The 20,684-nt window shown below is 35.5% G+C and overlaps 1 protein-coding gene across 1 annotated transcript; it reads left to right on the top strand.

The window, feature by feature from the left end:
- The first annotated feature begins 884 nt into the window (after positions 1-884).
- Positions 885-14,080, top strand: LOC129941594 (chitin deacetylase 1). The gene is made up of 5 exons (XM_056050265.1): positions 885-1,579; positions 5,766-5,932; positions 7,125-7,374; positions 11,902-12,220; positions 12,362-14,080. Exons 1-5 carry the CDS (start codon positions 1,528-1,530, stop codon positions 13,188-13,190), a joined length of 1,617 nt encoding a protein of 538 aa, XP_055906240.1. The 5' UTR covers positions 885-1,527; the 3' UTR covers positions 13,191-14,080.
- The last annotated feature ends 6,604 nt before the right edge of the window (positions 14,081-20,684 follow it).

A 20,684-nucleotide genomic window follows, 5' to 3' on the forward strand; every position in this document is an offset into this window, starting at 1 on the left:
CGTTTGCATTTCTAATTTATGCTTATTAATGTTCCGACTAAACGTCATCTCTAGTTTTTGGTGCACATAATCGCACAAATTTTATTTGATTTACACCTGACAGTCACGCACAAACCATTACCAAATTTAATCAAGTCCATTAACACCAATGGTCGTGCCGCAGAAAAATTATACCGTTTTACTTAATTGCTTGAATTATTTTTCCAACTTCCATTCAACTTTGAAAAAATAAAATTATTCCAATTTCAAACGAAACGAGCACAGCCGAGCCGGCCTCAGTAAATTGAACAATGTCAATTTTCTCATCACACCATGAGCCCACCCAATGTGGTAAATACATTTTTATAGCAAAATCCAAACAAAATGATGGCAAAACAAAAACATTTCTTATGTGCAACACCCAAGATCAATATCAGAAACAACAACAGCGCCAGCAGCGCCACAACCACACATTGCAAATGTTTTTATAATGAAATTCATAAAATATCGAAATCCATCTCTAAGCCACGATCGAGATCCAAAAGTCAAAATCGACAAAACTCACCACACCTGATCGTGATCGATGTCTTTCCCCAGGTGTCGTTCATGGTTGTAGTGGTTGAATTTCCACATTCACCACACACTTCTTGCAGTGGTATTTTGCAGATGGCTTTGCATGGCCAAGAGGTTTGTAATCCAGTTTTGATTTGACATCTCTGTCACGCCGATAGCTCTGTCAGGTTCATTCAAACAGACGTGGAATGTAAGCTATCCACATTTCAATGAGGGGAAATCGATACAACATGAAATCATGTTCCCCATACAGTCCCCGTCAAAAATAAATCCCCACTTTTAAAGTTTTGCCAAAGTTAATATAAAAGCGTGCATTTCGGTGACTCTCTCTTGCGTTACATTGTGGAAGTCGGTTATACACAAGATTACCCGACGACACCGTTGTCAATTTTTTACTCTTAATGGAGTAACCAGACTAATGAACATTATATTGTGAATATTAAAATAAGTTTTTTTCTCGTAAAGTTATTGTTTTTGTTAAGTTTTATAACCAAACCCGTTGTTGTGCGGTAACGACTGATATTATAATAAAAATCTCCATTCTCACCACAATCGGGTGAAACAACATACACACACTCTCTCATTATTCGTGAATAAAATTTTTAGTGAAACAACACAAAAAAAAAGAAAAAAAGGAGAAGTCGAAGTAGAAGAGTGATAAAGCAGAAGAAAAATAAAAGAGAAAAAGAAGATATATTAAGTAAAAACCAATTTGCTGTTTTGTATAACCGATACCTTGACAGAAATAAAAGAAAAAGTTTTCGTATCCAAAGTTCGAGAAATTCGATTTCGGTTCGCCAGTGTATATGGAACTTTAGCGCCGAGCGGAAGGATAAATATACTTTGTCTTGCGCAGTAGTTTCTCGAAAACTACTTAAAGGATTTTCATTGCTTAAATTTTATTTAAATTTATTTAAGTGAAAAAAAGTTCAGAGTTCAAATAATCATATATTTTTTGCTGGAGTTTTTGGAATAATGGCGAAACTTTTTGTGGTTTTAGCCATTTTTGCTGTTGCTGTTTCAACTGGTAAGTTTAATTATATTTTTTTCTATTTTCTTAAATCTTAAAAAATTGCTTAATCTACATTTTAAAAATAAAATAATGTGTTTAATTAATTTAGATATATTGTTATAGTAATAATTTTGGTGAATTTAAAAATTCAAATGTCACAATAAACGTCATTTCCGCCCACGTTACACTTTCGTCCGCCATGTTTGATTTTTTCCGCACGTTATTTTCTGTGATTTAAATATTTGTTTTTACGTAAGATTTTTCGGTATCGATTGTGAAATGGATTTTTTTTTATTTTTCGCGGATCACATCTCGAAGAGACACGCGTAAATTTAAAAGAATGATAACCTTGACTGGGTAGTTTATGTGAACCAGTTAAGGACTAACAACTTTCAAGACAACTTAAATTTTTTTCGGATTTTTAATATTCAAAAGGGGATTTTAATTTTGCTGACAATGTAAGAATGCCGAGCTACGAGTACAGCAGAAAAATTTTAAAAGTATTTTAAAACTTATTCAAGAATAAAAATTTCCCGAAGAATTTAGCCACTTTTAAGAATTTATTTTCTTAAAAAATCTACGGAATGTAAAGTTGAATAAAACTCCATTAAACTAATAAATATTTTATTTTGTAACAAACGTGTTGATTTTCAAAGTTTTTATAAATTCCCACTTCCACTAAAACTAAACAAAATAAATTCATGGAAAATTTAGTGTGAATAAAATTCACTTCCCTTGTAGAAAACAACAATTCTCTCTATTTTCCCGGTATTAATTTTAATATTTTTTACAATTCACTTTCCCTTCAGTGAAAATCTTGTGTAGGGATAATTTTAAATAAAAAAACTGTTGCACATGTTTTTCGCAATTCACTTTTAATTTCTTAACTCGTGAAAAGTTTTGAGCATGACAGTAGCAGTTAAATGCATGTGGAAAAGTTTGACATTTGAATTTTTACTTTCGTATGCTTAATTTCGCTTAAATTTTTGTAGTAATGTAACTTGACCATAACCTACGATCTTTGATTTTATCTTTAGCAATTTTAAATTGTGGTATTATTAATAAAATAAACTTTGCACTTGTTTTTCGCACTTCACTTTTAATTTCTTAACTCGTGAAAAGAAGATGCTCAAACTACAAAATTTCACTTTCCTTCAAAGCGAAATTTTCAACGTGTTTCGCATTGACAATAGCAATTTAATTGAAGTGGAAAAGTTTGACATTAGAATTTTTACTGTCGTATGCTTAATTTCACTTCAATTTTTTTTAAGTAATGTAACTTGACCATAACCTACGATGCCATATTTTTGAATTTACCATTAACAATTTTAAATTGTGGTCTTATTAATAAAATAAACTTTGCACTTGTTTTTCGCAATTTACTTTTAATTTCTTAACTCGAGAAAAGTAGATGCTCAAAATATAAAATTTCACTTTCCTTCAAAGCGAAATTTTTAACGTGTTTCGCTTTGACAGTAGCAATTAAATTCATGTGGAAAAGTTTGACATTTAAATTTTTACTTTCGTATGCTTAATTTCGCTTAAATTTTTGTAGTAATGTAACTTGACCATAACCTACGATGCAATATTTTTGATTTTATCATTAACAATTTTAAATTGTGGTCTTCAATCGAAAAAGTATAGAAAACAGAACATAAAATGTTTACAATTTCATTTATGAACTTAACGTTTTCACTCAAACTATAGTGTTAGGTTGGCCTTAAGCTTATATGTATTTGACTTTAAAGATTATCCACATATTCTTTTAAATTTATCAGTTAAATAATTCTGAACGGAGTTCTATTCCTTCCAACTGTCATCTGTCATAAAGCTCCTTGTAACTCCTTATTTTATCCTAAACCAACAAAATTGTTTAAAATTGAGTTTATACAAGTGAACACTGAAACGTCAAAATGTATCACGTAAAGAGTGATTACACTGAGAACATCACGTGAGTTCACTTAATCTATATCTAAATGGAAACTATTGCTCAGGTTTAATATTGACTTAGAAAAGTTTGAACAAGTACATTGAATAAATTAAATTAGATATAAGGAAGTATTCACACTTTTTTAAAAGAAAAAAAAACTGTCATTTCAATTTTTCTATCATCGGAATAAATTGTATAGTTATTTTTCTTTTTATATCCATGTATATCTACTTTAATTGCATTACTGATGAACTCTATGAAACCTTGAAAAAGTTTTGTGAATCACATGCAAATATTAGGAAAGTCAAAAGCGCATACTTTTTGAACTCCACCGCCATCTACAGTCTCTTGAGAGCTAAAAACTTCTTTATTAACTGTATATCTAATATCAACCTTAAGGGAGTTGTATAAAAGTTATAAGAAATCATACCCCAAAACTTCTACTCTACTTTGCCAATATAACATAACTTATTTATATGCAAATGACAGATAATTATGGAAAAAAAGCTTCTCCATTTCTACAAAAACTTCCGTGATTATTTTTCATTAAATATATTCACTCTGTGTGCACTGTAGATAGATAGACAGACGAACCCCACCATAACACCACACCGCTCAGGCACCGGTTGTCATAACATCTTTTTAAGGCTTAAGCTAATATAAATTCAAAACTAATTCCTTTCTTTGTGGTATAATAAAACGGCATTTAGACACCTGTTATACTAGTGCCATTTTGGTTTGGTGTTTTGCGAGTACCTGCGTTCAGGTGCTTAGAGGTGTTTGTATAAATGCTTTTGCCTATGTCTATGCGCTTGGCTGGCTCAGTTCAACTTTAAAGTCATGGAATATTTTCCATAACGATGGTGTTGTCGATTGCCATTAACTAGTTTATAAATTGGATGCTATTTTTCAACAAAATTTTCAAAGAATTTCATAGACAGCATAGTTGTTGCTATGTATTAAAAATTAAAAACTAGTTTGATGTCGTCTGTCGTTTATTTTAATGTATTTTCAACCTTATGTCTACTTAGCTTTAATGTATACGAGTTGATCTGTACATACATATATTCGACTTGAGTCAAAGCTTGTAAGTTGCCAATATAAATAAGAATTAGCTGTCAACTGTCTATATCGGAACCTACATCGTGATGGTTCTTAGTGGCTCCCTCTGGGGAGACTTTTGTCTGGGAATGCAATGGAATTTCCGCTTGGTTGCACAAAACCACTTTCATGTTCAAATGTATTTCCCAAAAGAGGAGTCCCTCTAAATAGATTCCAAAACGAAGAACGAAGAGAAGACTGCAAGTGCAAAACTAGAAGGCGTCATCTCTGTTTAGAGACCACAATTGAGCTAGGTTAGGATGGTGGCCCACATTTTTCCGGTTGTTTGGGTGGAATATATAAGCATATGTTGTGTGCTGTGCACTGTGTAGTGCATTGCATACCTTACCTGTGTGGTTTCCCTAATGAGAATAAAATAACGCCTATACAACGACCTCTAGTGCACAAAGGTATTTTACAATCAAATAGGTCTACCCAGCCTACACAAAAAGTAAACAGCTGTTGCTGTCAAATTAAACATAAGGCTCTTGTTCACTACAATGACGTGATGTCTTTTGTGCAAAACTCGTTTACCTGCATTTAAAGGTGTTGCATTTTATATGCAATTAAATACTAATTAGATAGTTTGCCAGACATACCAAAACAACAAGGGCCAACAACTATTAATAGTCTATTTGTGATGATGATGGAGGTTTGTAATTTTAGCACCTTCCCTACATAAGGTGAGCATAATTGGAATCAACTTAGAGAGTATAGGCTTTCTCTTGCTATTTGTCATTGTTAAATCTTGTGTCATTTTGTGATATATTGTCTGGTGATAATTAAGGCAACAAAGGTTATGACATTGCAGTCTTGTGTTTGCATATGAACTTAATATCATTATGTAGATATGTCATTACAATTCAAGACTTTGGTATGATTTATAAATAAACACGTGAATAGATTTTGCGATTTCAATTTAATTATTATCAAAATGCGTTGCAGTAGAATAGACTATTATAAAGATGCGTCTAGACTAAGAGAGATATCAAATAGATGGTATATAAGTACTCAAAGAGATATAACAAAAGATGTCAAATATAGGCCTGTTTGCGAACTGTCAAAAATGTTGAATTTCGTTGAATTTTTAAATTAAACTTAATTGTTGGTATCGTTTAATATTGCAGTTATTTTTAATTTGTTTTGTTATTCTTTATTTTTCTTTTCTAGCATCAGCTGCATCTGAAAGAGTAAAACGGCAAACAACTGATGAGCCAGCAAAGAAAGAAGAATCCTTTGAACAGGAACTTTGCAAAGATAAAGATGCCGGCGAATGGTTCCGTTTAGTGGCTGGAGAAGGTGATAATTGTCGTGATGTCATCCAATGTACATCATCTGTAAGTTAATTTTTATTTCATTATAATTTTTGGTTTAAGTTAAATCTTAGAAAGTGACACTTAAGAATATTCAGAGTTCGGACCAATAACATTGCTGCTTATGTCATAATAAAAAGCAAACTAAATATATGACATTTAAAAATTTAATTTCTTATACACTTTGACACTTAAGCATCCCTATCATAGAGCGAACAATGATCATCGAAACAAACCAACCTAATATGATTGAACTACAAAACTACAATATGAACAAGTCTTCAAAATGGATTGACTGTCACTTTTAAAGTTTATTGTAGTGTAAACGTGCTATTATTAATTAGAGGCTAGTTAAATACGCATGACTCATTATTACATTACATTATTATATTTATCTCCTTATATTTGTTCTTAAATCCTGTCCCACTTCTTTTGATCATGTGGGAGCGAAAAATATGATTAAACGTCAAAATGAGTCACATAAAAAAGCGTAGTGGAAACAACGTCAAACAGTTAATAACATGTAATTTGTTTCACATTTTTTGTATGCATATAAGCATGTGTCACATTTGAATTTGACAGATACACTTACTGACTGAATTACAGTTACGAAAAAGTATCAAAAATGGATTGACTGTCACTTTTAGTGTTTATTGTAGTGTAAACGTGCTATTATTAATTAAAGGCTAGTCAAATACGCATTGACTCAATATTTATTTCATTATTTTATATACCTCCCGATATTTTTTCTCAAATCTTTCCTCATTTACCCACACCATGTGGGGGCGAAAACTATGATTAAACGTCAAAATAAGTCACATAAAAAAGTTATTAAAATATAATTTGTCATTATTTCACATCACATAAACAAAGCTGACTTAAAGTGGTGCCTACACTAACATTTCATAATTTTTGTATCCATATAAGCATGTGTCACATTTGAATTTGACAGATACACTTAACGCCAATCTGATCATCCATTAAAATTGGAAGAAGTTTGATTTATTGCTCAGTCATCAAATTGACACTTTGACATAATCTTTTAAGCTATGAAAAAATACCAGCGCGATAGTTATAGTTTATTGACTTTATGTTGAGTAATACGATAGTGTCAATTTGACAAGACCAAAAACTGACATTTGTATGTAAATTATTTTTTTTTTTATCTAATGTCATACAACTTTCTTAACATATTTTTTTTTGTTTTCATTAACAGGGTCTCCAAGCTATCCGTTGTCCAGCTGGTTTGTTCTTCGATATTGAGAAACAAACTTGTGACTGGAAGGAAGCTGTCAAAAACTGCAAATTGAAGAACAAGGAACGTAAAATCAAGCCTTTGTTGCACACAGACGAACCTCTGTGTCAAGATGGTTTCCTAGCCTGTGGTGATGGTAACTGTATTGAACGTGGTCTTTTCTGTAACGGCGAGAAGGACTGTACCGATGGTTCAGATGAAAACTCATGTGGTAAGTTTTTATTTTCTTTTGTTAATTATTTTCTGTCACCTAATATAATTGTATGACTTTCTATTGATGGCCTTTTCACATTCAAATTATAAACAACCGATGATCTTTTGATTCACCACACAATTTATATTGAACAATGAATAACTAACTGACAAGCCCACAGCCATAATAAATTATCAAATACGCAAACGATGACAGCTGATTAGTTATTCCAAAAACGTATCGTAAATGGCATACGTCAAATTATACGAATTCGCCCCATACGTGGAATGTGGTATCTTTGACCTTTTTATGTGTTTAAGGCTTTGTTCACACAATCCTCACTTTGATCTTGATTTGAAAGAAGAAGGGATACAAAATAAAACGCCATTTGAGGGTGTGTAAAAGTGAAACCATAGCTTAAATCTTCATCAAAATGAACTTTTCCAACAAAACACACCTTCAGAATCTATAAATGGTAAACGGCAAACAGCATAATTCATTGTAACTCGCAAAACATCACTAATCAGAAACAGAAAGGGAAAAGTTGATTTTTTTTTTGATTTTGAAAAAATCTTCCCATAAGATTGATTTCTTGATTTTTACCTTCCATTTTACTTCATTTCCTTTGGCATTCACAGTAAATGTTTACCCATAAAATACGTACTTTTTCTCGTTGGTTCGTTTACCATAATATATCTAAAGCTGTGTCCCTATGGTGATGTTGTTTATTATGTCTATCTTATTTGTCTGGGGTACTATAATATCGCAAAAATGAAACTGAAAGTCTGAAGTGAAGTAAACTTATAGCCGTAAGGTGATTATGTTTACATCTTGTGTGTTTTGTTTTTATTTTTTTTTCTCTGCCCTCTGATTTTTCTTCTTTTTTTTTTGTAAAATATACTATCCTAAAGGCGAATTCCCAACAAGTTTTGTTTATACGATACGATATACGGATGATCGTAACATCTCGTGTATAAATGACATTTGTCATTGTGGTTTTTCTTTTCTTGTTTTTGTTGAATGATGCTGACGATGATGGAGTGTGTCCTTATAATTTGACATTAAGATTGATGCAATATTATGGCACACCTTCCTCTTTTGCAAGATAGTAAGATTTTTTTTATCTCTTTAGAAAATTTGTCTGATTGAATAATTTTGTGTTGTTGTTGTTAATTTGAAAGATAATTTCTTCATTTACAGTTGGAGTTGAAGTTGAAGTCGGTGAATAATAATGGTGGTGAATGTTTTTGATTGGGCTAGTTTGTGGTCATTGATTATGCAATCAACAATTTGACGAAAGATATTGATTAGTTTTGTTTATATTAGATCACGATTCTTATGAAACAAATCTTAATAACGTTTTTGGATTAAAATAAAACTTTAAACTTTTAAGAAGGTTCAAAAGAATGAAAAAAGATTTATGTCAAAATCAAACAAAACCAAAGCAATGACAATCCCTTTAATGAAATCAAAATTAACGCTCAGAAAAATTCACGTAATGAGTCATTTTATCGAAATAACTTTATCTGTCATTACTGCATTTTTGGTTTTTCAACTGTCAAATATTTTATAACTTCAATAACACGCCAGAAAATGTACTAAGAAAAAGAAACTGCCATTCATTTTCGCTTTCTTATCTTACATCTGTCAGTCTCAACAAAGTCATAAATGTCACACACATTTTTTGACAGATTTGTATAATTTGGTGTTACAATTGGACGCTTTTAACGCCAATCCAATTGCCTGTCGTTTGATAGTTGTATTTTCATCTCACTGAGTATGAATTAAAATTGGGTGACATTTTTAAATTAAAACAAGAATTAGTGCCAAATAAAAATCACACCGATGTCCTGTAATCCTAAAAAAAACTGTTCAACTGTCAGTTGTCAAATTGACTCTAGCTGTAAATAGTATTGTCGATTCAAAAATGAAATGTGTAGGTATGTAAATCCAAACAACAAAAACTCTACATCTTTCGTTCCGGTTCATGGTTCAATATATGCCCATAATTTATTCTGCCTTCAATTTTGTTTTTGCTTAATCCGTGACCATTATTAGTTCATTATTTATTATTTTGTTAAAACTTAAAAACACAAATTGACATATATCACTTTGTTATTCTCAGAAAACAAAAAGTAGTAAAATAAACCCGTTTCTGACAGGATTTTCACCACAAAACAGACAACCAAAAACCACCTGACCTTGTCCGAAATTCTTTAAACTCAAGCTTAAAGACACAAAAGCAAAATATACGAGACAACAAAAATACAATATCTTAGGCCAACTTTATTGTATATCATGGCAAAAAGATAGATTTAATTAGTTGCAGCACTGTTTTTTCCAGTAGTCAAGTCAAAGTCGTCAAGTAACGTCTGATATAAGACACCCAAACTCCATGACAGTCTCAATCTCAACGCATGCACATCACTCGTGTAAACGCAAACATTCCAACCGGTTTCGAATTGGTGACATAACAACAAACTTAAAAAACAAAAATAACAGCCACGAGAAAAAGAAACTGTTAAATTGAAATTAAATTTATTTTTATCTATAGCGAGAGATAGCAACTTTTGTGTGCTTGGCTGTGCTGTGCAGCTGGGGCATGGATCAACTCTTGTGATGGGGGTAACCTACTTCTTCATACTTGCCACCTCCACTATTTGAGTATAGAGTTTCAATTTAAGCTCGAAAACCCAGACTTGGTATACACGCAGTCGTACAGTCATATAGCATATAAATCTTCGAAGGTGGATTATAAATTACAGAATACAGGGTGTGTTGCATCGTGTAAATATGGACAAGACATAATAATGCTTATATGTACATACTACATGTGTGTGGTTTGATGAGTGTTGGATGCGGATGCTACACGGCTTCGGCTACCCAAACCCATCCCCATCCATGCCTACGGGTTTCGGTTTCGGTTTGGCCTTTGTTCGAACTTCTTTTTTGTATTTTGTTGCTTCTTAAAGCTTAAATGTCAGATGAATATAAGTGCATTGATATTATGGCATCGCATACCTGGCTTAAACAAGTGTGGAAGATTACTTAAAATTTTAAGTGCTCACACAATACTGACTGCAAGTAGGGGAATTTTTCAACTAAAAACGAAATATTTGATTACTTAAATTTAAAAAATACCGATGATGGCGATGGATGTGCAAAATCAAAAAAAAAACACCATCGTGCATTACCCGGTGTTTGGGGTCTGGCTTATGCAATTAGCATTGAAAGATTAATGAATAGAACGGAATATTAGGTAACAGAATGATGCACATAATATCATTAAGTGTCTGTCCAGAGAGTGGAGTCTCTGTAGAGTGTATGGACGGACCTTGAATTACTTGAATCGCAATTAATCAAGCAAAGGTGTGCAACTTAAGTTTATTCATGCGGTTCTTTTGAAGTTTCTTTTTGCAGTTCTATGCTAATGTGGTACTAAATTACATTTGTTGTCTTATATATCATTTTAAAATGTCAAATTTGACAATATACCATTAGGAACCGCTTGCATCTCACCTTGCGCACAAGTTATAAAAAAGATTCCTTCCATGACACTAACGTCAAGTTAGATATATTTTTACTGTGATAGAATATGAAAACGCTAACTATTAAATTCTTAATAGTTAAATGCTTCATAGGTTTTTATTTTATTCTTCAAATTCTTGAAAATTCATAGTGTCATCTGTCAAATTATTGTTTCTTATTTGACTTTTATATCATCAAAGAACATCAATTTTAAAATCATCAAAGAGCTATTGCTGATGACATTTTAAAACAACTAATGACATTTTAAAATTCAGCATCTTTGTCCAATTAAAATTAATTCCAATTGACATTTCAACATCCTACATAATTGAATTTCAAACAGTTCTGTTTTTTTTTCGTTTGTTATTTTGTTGCAACCCTAATCGCCTTATGCTGAACACACAATTAAATTTTATTTCGAGTGTAACATTTACATGGTGAAATATTTGAATGCAATTGATCGGCAAAAGGCATAAAAGCCATCGTAGGAAACCTCTCGTAATTGGTTTTATAATTTCTTCTTCTTCTTCTTCAAAGTGCAACAAGGAACAATTTTATAGGTACCTACATAGGTATAGGCAAGGTACCTTATAAAAGGTGTATAGATTATCATAACTTTCTGACATTAAAAAAGTCTTCTATTTGTCATTCAAATCGTGATGCAGACATCGTCGTTGGTCGTTAGTGATTTTGTGGTTGTTGTAAAATTTTCATTTGATTTATTCAAGGCACGAGCTCGGAGCTCCAGCATAGAGCTCTATGAACTTTCTTCAATTTATTTATAGTTGGTACAATGTGCATATAGCGGTAGTTTTGTTATTCGTTACTTCCATTGCCTATATTGAATTTCAATGAATTTACACTTTTACGATACTTAAGGCCTCTTGTACTGTTTCTTTTGAAAGTCATCGATTATAAGAAATATTCGCCTGAGGGTGGTCGTTCGACCGTGCGTCGTCGTCGTTTTAAAAAGGCAATGAACTTAAGAGAAAAATCTTTTTTAATTGTACGTTTTAGATATCGATAACGATCCAAATCGTGCTCCACCATGTGACCCAGCTGTATGTGTGTTGCCTGATTGTTTCTGTTCCGAAGATGGTACTTCAATTCCCGGAGATCTGCCAGCTAAGGATGTTCCTATGATGATCACGATCACTTTCGATGATGCTATCAATAACAACAACATCGAACTCTACAAGGAAATCTTCAAGGGGCGCAAAAACCCCAACGGATGTGACATTAAGGCCACATACTTCGTTTCTCACAAATATACTAACTACTCAGCTGTTCAGGAGACTTCTCGCAAGGGACACGAAATCGCTGTTCACTCTATTACGTGAGTAGGCTTTCTAAAGTTATCTTATAAGATCCTTTCACTTAAAGTTTAAGCAAATAATTATGTTGAACTTGAGTTATAAACATGAAACATGTTTCTTATATCTTCTTTTATTATTCTGTTTCCCTTTTGTCTCAACAGTCACAACGATGAGGAACGTTTCTGGTCAAACGCAACTGTTGACGACTGGGCCAAGGAAATGGCTGGTATGAGGATCATCATTGAGAAGTACGCCAACATCACCGACAACTCAGTTGTAGGTGTCCGTGCTCCATACCTCCGTGTCGGTGGCAACAACCAATTCACCATGATGGAAGAACAAGCTTTCCTCTACGACTCAACCATCACTGCTCCTTTGTCCAATCCTCCACTATGGCCATACACCATGTACTTCCGTATGCCACATCGTTGTCACGGTAATCTCCAGAGCTGCCCAACCCGTTCTCACGCCGTCTGGGAAATGGTCATGAACGAACTCGACCGTAGGGAAGACCCCACCAATGATGAATCTATTCCCGGATGTGCCATGGTTGACTCTTGCTCAAACATCCTGACCGGTGATCAATTCTACAACTTCTTGAACCACAACTTCGACAGGCATTACGATCAGAACCGTGCTCCATTGGGTCTGTACTTCCATGCTGCGTGGTTGAAGAACAACCCCGAATTCTTGGATGCCTTCCTTTACTGGATCGATGAAGTCCTCGCCAACCACAACGATGTCTACTTCGTCACAATGACACAAGTCATCCAGTGGATGCAGAATCCCAAGACCATCAGCGAAGCCAAGAACTTCGAGCCATGGAGGGAGAAGTGTGTTGTCGAAGGCAGACAAGCTTGCTCTGTGCCCTACTCCTGCAAACTCACCTCAAAGGAGGTGCCCGGTGAGACCATCAATCTACAGACGTGCGTCAGATGTCCCAATAACTACCCATGGATCAACGATCCAACCGGTGATGGTTTCTACTAAGTCAAAAGTGTTGAGAGTTAATTTGTTATGAGTTTTATTTTTTTTTATTTTATTTTATATTATGTTTTTATAAAAAAAAAATCCCAAATTTTAATAAAAAAAATAGAAAAAAGAAATATATTGAGAAAGTGGATCTATTTTTTGGTCTCGCACTGTAGTAATTTCTTAATATTGTTTGCCATTTATAACTTCTATCGAGTTTCCAGAGTCTAAAATGCCTTAAATCTGAATCTTTATATATGTACTTTGAACTATCTACTAAAATACCCCCCCTTTCCCAAAACCCCCAAATCCCTCTATCTCCCTCCCTCCTTGTATATAGTTTTAATGTAAAATAAAAGACAGTCTAAAATTAATTTTCTTTTAAACAACTTGTCAAACTTTTCCATCAAATTCATTGATGGTTTTCTCTTATTTCTAGTTTTTATTTATAAAAACCCTAAATTTCTAATTTCTTTTCTTTATCTGTCATCTTTTGTTTTCAACTGTCACTTTTCTGCTTCAAATCTGTCAAATTTTTCTTTTTTCAAATTAGATTTAAAATAATTATTATTTTTATGATTATTTTTGATTTTATTTTTATTTCCTGTATATCTGTCAATATACTCGTACTTATATATTTTTAAATTTTTTAAAAAAAGACTTTGAATGACTTCGAATTTTTAGCAGACAAAGTCACACGCTGTGTTTAAGTTTAAAGACAAAAGAACATACAAAAAAATTGAAAAATGTTACATACAAAATGAAAAAAACAAACAAAAACAATTAAATAAAGAGAAGAGATAATTATGATAGTAAAATGAATGAATTATTATTATTATTATGCCTATTTTAATTACTTTTTTTAATTATAAACAAAAACTGATTAAATAAAAAATTTTAAAAATGAATTTCTATTGTGTTGTTTATTTGAGGACAAAGGTGGCGTTGTTTTTGGTGTCAAAGGAGAACTCAAATCCATTTGACTCGTTCCAGGTATTTTATTGACAGGTCAGAAACTATGTTTAAACATTTGTATGAGTCAATTCTTGAAATTTATAATCGGTCTATGTTAAGATTACCGTGTTTTATTGGATCAGTTTTTTCTTTTCGTTTCGTTATTTACATATATTATGGGCCCTGATCTTGAGCGTTAACTTTAGCTTTTAAGGCCTTAGAATGATAGGTCTTAGAGAAATTCTGACCATAGAATTGTTAATCAATTTTGCTGCGGAGCAGTAATTAATTAAAACCAAAGGAAGCACCATCCACCGCCGTTTAAATACATTTTGACAGCTCCTTGCGTTACGGAAAACTTACTCTGATAAAACATATCGTACGCTTCTTAGAAATCAGATAGAATTTTCCTTCGATAGGCCATAATGATTGGTCTGTAATATATAAAGAATGAATTATGGCTTTACGTGGGCATCTGTTTATTTAACTCAATCAAACTGTGGGCCTACCCATACTCTTGGAGCCGAGAAAAGCGACGACAAATGCCCCAGGACAGCTTGCGCTACCCCAGTACAATTTAGTGAACATGCTCCCACATAGACAGTAGCCTGGTCGCCCAGAGACAAAAAGACACGGGAAACGAACAGATCCAGGGCCCGTCCTCCCGTGGGTCCAGAATATAGCTCCTTTTGCAGCCTTCGCAAACGTGAAGGTCACTTCTATAGATCAGTCCTTTAAGACTCGAGGCCTATTAACCTCCTACACTCCTACTACCAAAAACCTACCACAGCTATGAAACACATAGCCACTGCACGAAGAGGCTCGAGGCAAGTAATAGCCAAGACGTCCAAGCCAACAACAAAGATACCCTTTAACGGTGTCTACGAACAGCTATTGCATTCACTCATCTAATCTATATGCTCATGACCTAGCTACAACAAGGGATACATACATCTAAGGCCTCTTTCACACGAGTCGGTTTCGTCCGTTCGGTTAAAATCCGTACGGTTTTTATCCGTGAGCTATTAATAGTAAGTTAGTACAATTAACTAAAGCTTTCACACTGGACTTAGACGGGATTTGTTCGTACGGACGATTTAAAACAGCTGTGTAAACCACTGTTGCGTTCGTGACAACGCGAACGCATTCACAAAACACGATTTTTATTCGTCTGCCGTCCGTTTTTGTGGTCACTTGTAATAAAGTATTTTATATTATATTTTATAAAACGTAGACAATTCACGGCAAAAATACGTTATTATTGAAAAAAAAAGTCTGTACGGAAAAAAATCGTACGGATTTTAACCGTACGGACGAAACCGTCTCGTGTGAAAGAGGACTAAAAGCTCTGGTTGTAACCGGATAGTTAGCGCACAGGCACCCAAGGAGTTGCGAACCCAAAAGCCTCTTTCACGCGAGACGGTTTCGTCCGTACGGTTAAAATCCCAACGATTTTTTTCCGTACGGACTTTGTTTTCACACATAACGTATTTTTCCCGTGAATCGTCTACGTTTGGTTATATTTTAGATATTTTTTAATTTTAACTCAGGTACAAGTGACCACAAAAACGGACGGCAGACGACGTGTTTTGTGAATGCGTTCGAGTAGTCACGTACGCACCGATAAGACGGCGACGGCACGGCCGCCGTATATTTCAGTTGTTTAGACGGCTGTTTTAAATCGTCCGAACGGAAAAAACCTGTCTCCGACCAGTGCGTTAATTTTTTTAGTTAATTTTATTAGTTCACTATTAATGGCTCTCGGATAAAAACCGTACGGATTTTAACCGTACGGACAAAACCGTCTCGTGTGAAGGAGGCCTTAGAGACCACCCAGAACACCATCCAGTGAACGGGAGGGTCTCGATGGGACTTCCACGGCCCCACTCTCACCCAACATCCACTTAGATGGGACACTTAGGAATACGGACTATAAAAGCTCTACCTCACAGAGCACCGGGACGCCGGAAGAACATAACCGTAACCCGTTCAAGGCCTCACGATATTGTAGCGCAATCATTCAAGACACCATGTAAATATGAACTCGAGCCACCTGGAAGATTACCAAGAGTGAACCCCTCGTCGGGAAGCTTTTGAATCATGATTTTGTATGCTTTAGAACTTTAAGTTGGTAACACTACTCTAACTTGCGGCCATTTTGTCAGATGTCAAGTGGTTTATTTTTAGTTTCGTTTGCCAATATTGTGCCATGTAATACTTTACTTTTTCTTTGAGGACTTGTAAAGACGAAAGTATAGACCAATACACACGGAACCATTGGCCTCTTAATAAAGGACAACGTTTTTCGTGTTACGCCCATAAATGTTGGATAAACCCATCGAATATTGGACTTCCAGTTTAGACCACTCCTGAGTCAGTCTCGACACATTTATATTATAACCCCATAATATTATCTTTCAGATAAAGTTAATTAGACCGATGGAACCGATTATGTTCTCTTTGAGGGCCGCGGGGGGTTGTAGCTTATTCGCATAGACCCATGACTTAAGGAAGCTCCACAAGAAAAAGTCTAAATTGGTCAAATCACACGATCTTAGTGATCATTTGAAGTCGCTTTGGCGATAGATAACATGCCATGAAAATCGATTGTGATTTAAGCTGTATGGCACGTAGCGTCATCCTGTTGAAACCATATGTCTTCGGTGTTCATATCATCCAATTCAGGCCTCATAAAGTTAGTGATCATCGACTTATATGTCGCTATCGCCGTTGAAAGTGATGATCTGGCCAGCATCATTTTTAAAGAAGTACGGACCGATGACGCCTTCAGTCTGAAATCCACACTTCCTTTTGAATGTAATGCACCTCGTGAATTTTACGTGGATTGGTGTCGTTCCAGCAATTTAGCTTATTGACGTATCCATTCACCCAAAAGCTTGCCTCATAGCTTTAAAAATGATCTTCGGCCAAAGTTGGGATCTCTGCTTCAAGATCCAATTAGCAAACACATTATTCACGCTGCAAATGTAAGAAGACATCGGCCTGATGATTTTTCTTTAGCGATTGATTAAAAGAATATATTTTGACAGAAACTTAAAGAAACAATATGGCCGCCACGACTTGTCAAAATCAATCCATTCCTATAAAAACAACTTTATCTTCCAAACCTAACGGAATAGAGTGATTTTGGTTAAGTGATTTGAATATAATTTCAAATCTTTGTGAGGACTTAAAGACTTAAAAAGAATTCTATCTAAGCTTCTCGCATGCATACAACTAAACCTTATACCACCTGCTAACAATCAATGACTTAAATCAAATATCCAAAATGGGCAAAAATTAAAACATTCGGTCAATCAAAATCAAAATAAAACAACAATCAAAAAAAAAAACATAGCCGGTCCAATTGACTGGCTGTCCACTGTCCCGGCCACAGCCAAACCACAGAGCAGAGCAGTGCAGAGCAAATATTGTGGTTCATTATGTCACTGGCAACCAGTTCCAATAATTATCACACCGAGGGTATCTGATCTAATTTTTGTGAAATTCTACTAGACCAAACCTGAACACCAAATATGTGAAAAAATACAATTTTTCAAAATTTGAATACGTCTTCATATTTAATTTTTTGTTTTTTTTTGCCCCAACCATCAAATATTTAAATTAACAGCCAAAACCGTATCGTAAAAGATTTTAAGGCAAAATGATGATGACGATGATGATTATTATTAAGCTTTTGCTAGATACAGTGTTGGCCAAAACAAAAGCAACACTAATTGCCAATTTAATTAAGTGCCTCTTTGGCTAGTCCTCGAACACGGCGGAAACCATCGGAACCCTTGAAATTGAATTTGGACTCGTCCCAAAACGGTACGTTCTTCAATTTCCTAGCGGTCCAATTGATGTGGTCATGAGGAAATTTTAATATCGCCAGCTTGTTTTAGTTGAAAAAAAGGCTTTTTGTACAGCTTTGAAAGATTTTAGTCCACCATCAACAGCTCGTCTCCGAATTGTTCTCGCTCTTACGTTCAGGTCGAGTTGGGTTCTTATTTCTCTCGATGATATAAAAGTACTTACTTACTTTACTTTAGTTGGCGCTACAGGGCATTGTGTTTCTGGGCCGTAAGTAATAACTTTCACCAGTTTACTCGATCTCTAGCTTGCTGCCTCCAGTTTCGAATACCAACTTGATCACTCCACCGAAGATGAGACATGCCTCTGCTTCTTGTTTGCTCAGGCTAGGCGTTGAATACCTTACGGACTGGAGTTCGATGTTCATTGGCTCGACATTCCCTAGCCATCTTAAGCGTTGTACACGCAGTTTTTTAACCAGATTGCAAGTCGCTGTACAGCTCGTATAACTCCTGATTAAATCTTTTCCGCCAGATGTTACTTTGCCTGTCGACACAAACCGGACCATAGATCCTACGAAGAACCTTCCTATCGAAGATACCAAGAGATCCTTCATCCGCCTAGGAGATGGTCCATGCTTCAGCAAGACTGGGATGATTAAGATTTTTTGAAGTGTTTTTTTGGTACTTCGCGATAGGGCCTTATTCCTAGACTGCTTACTTAGGCCAAAGAAACAGCGATTAGCGAGGGTAATTTGCGTTTGATCTCCGCGCTGATGTCATTTGCAGAATCAACAGCAGTGCCCAGATAAACCAATTCGTTTACGACCTCGAAGTTGTACCTGTCAATTGTGACATTTTGACCAAGTCTACGGTGTTCGTTTTGTCCCCGTTAATGTCAAGACACATTTTCTTCGCCTCAAACTCGACATTAGAGAATGTACCCGTCACTGCTCGTTTGGTACTTCCCGTAATGTCGATGTCATCTGCATTATCCAATATATTGTGTGGATTTTTAAAAGATGGTGCCACTTGTATTGACGTGTTACGCACCACTCTTTCAAAAACAATATTGAAGCAGCTATGCACATGACAGCAAATCGCCTTGTCGAAGTCATCTGGTGGTTTCGAAGGTTTCGGTAGAGTCTCTTCCAATTTTGACGCAGCAACGAGCATCAGTTTGGTAGTAATACCAAAACTCAACATGGCACAGTTCGTTCCTCTCTACACTGTCTTAAGCTGCTCTAAAACCGATGAAAAGATGGTGTGTTTCCATGTTATGTTCTTGAGTCTTTTCCAGGATTTGGCGTAGATTGAAAATTTGGTCGATGTTAGATTTTCAAAGCCTGAAGCCACACTGGTAAGGGCCAATTAGTTCGTGAGTAAATGGCTTCAAGCGTTCACATAATACGCTGGACAGGATCTCGTACGCCATGTTTAAAAGGCTAATGCCTCTGTAGTTGGCGCAGAGAAGGCGGTCACCTTTTTTATGGATCGGGTAGAAGGTGCTAAAGTTCCACTCGTCGGGTATGCTTTCTTCCGTCTAAATTTTTGTAACTAGCATGCTCCTTACCAGATCTGCTCCAGCGTACTTAAAAAGCTCCACCTGCAGACCGTCATCACCGGCCGCTTTAATTGACTTCAGCCTTGTGATGGCTAGTCTGATCTCACTTTGGTCGGGTGGGTGGAACTCTAGATCGTCAACCAAATGGATTTGACGTTACTCCTCGCTGGCGGAATCGTTGTCTTCATCACCATTATGGCTGAATCACAAACACGCCTCAGCTTCGGTTTCGTCTGCGTTACGGTGGGCCTGCTTCGAGGTTGCTTTGAATAAAATTTCTATTATTTTATCCCTCCAAAGAGCAAATATTTTGTTTGTTGACTTTTTTACAGCTGTTTAGCTGTCAGACAAAGCAATTGTTCAGATAATTGAACTAGAGCTTCCGTTTGGAGTCACATTACGTTCTTTTCCTTACGATTGTCAAACAAAACGTGAGGTCGAAGCTCCATTGTGATAGCATACATTGAATTCCTATGGCTGAACTCGTAAACGTCAGGTGAAGCCGAAGCTGAAGCCTGTTTGCGATTCAGCCATAAAGCAAATTGTTGAAATGATCTCTCCAGATTTTAAGCGTTGACTGCGTCTCGACTACGGTATTCCTCTTCTTATCTTTGCAGGCTTCAGGGCGGCTAGTTAATCCCGTTATTTTCTTTTCGACTCTTCTATAAAAACTCCGCACCTGTTTCCTATTAAAACATCCATGGATCTCCTTGACTTCACGCTGCTCATGGGTTTTTTTTCTTTCTTCTGAGCAAGCGGTTCCCATTTCTTCTCTTGTCAACGTAGAGCTAGCGGGAAGATCGTGTCCTCCTTTGCTGCCACAATCTGTATGCCTCCGTTTTGGTTTTGTTTGCCTGACCACATTTAGAGTCAAACCAGGGGTTCCTTGGTGGCGGCTGTGAGAAACCTAGCACCTCTTCTGCAGCATTCCTGATGGATTGTTTGCAAAGCTGCCAGTGGGTCTCTGGGCACATCTCGTCCGTTGTAGGGGTTTTCGAACGCTCTAGGGATACTCGGTCGCCAAAGGCATTGGCGGTATCCTCCTGCTGCAGTCTTCCAACGTTGAATCTTCTCCTCGAAATTGTTGTTCGCCTAAGAGCTTTCATGGATATTCGTATACGCAGTTTAACACCGACTAAGTAGTGGTCGGAATCTATGTTGGCTGATCTTTTATGTACGAAC

The sequence above is a fragment of the Eupeodes corollae genome, chromosome 1 (genome assembly GCF_945859685.1).
Source record: "Eupeodes corollae chromosome 1, idEupCoro1.1, whole genome shotgun sequence".
In the NCBI taxonomy this organism is placed as follows: domain Eukaryota; kingdom Metazoa; phylum Arthropoda; class Insecta; order Diptera; family Syrphidae; genus Eupeodes; species Eupeodes corollae.

What these genes read in the sequence shown, in the direction of transcription:
- LOC129941594 (XM_056050265.1), top strand. Translation starts at nt 1,528, where the DNA reads ATGGCGAAACTTTTTGTGGTTTTAGCCATTTTTGCTGTTGCTGTTTCA. An exon ending in TGCTGTTGCTGTTTCAACTG is followed by an intron (nt 1,580 to 5,765) that starts GTAAGTTTAATT and finishes TTTCTTTTCTAG; the next exon opens with CATCAGCTGCATCTGAAAGA. An exon ending in TCATCCAATGTACATCATCT is followed by an intron (nt 5,933 to 7,124) that starts GTAAGTTAATTT and finishes TTTCATTAACAG; the next exon opens with GGTCTCCAAGCTATCCGTTG.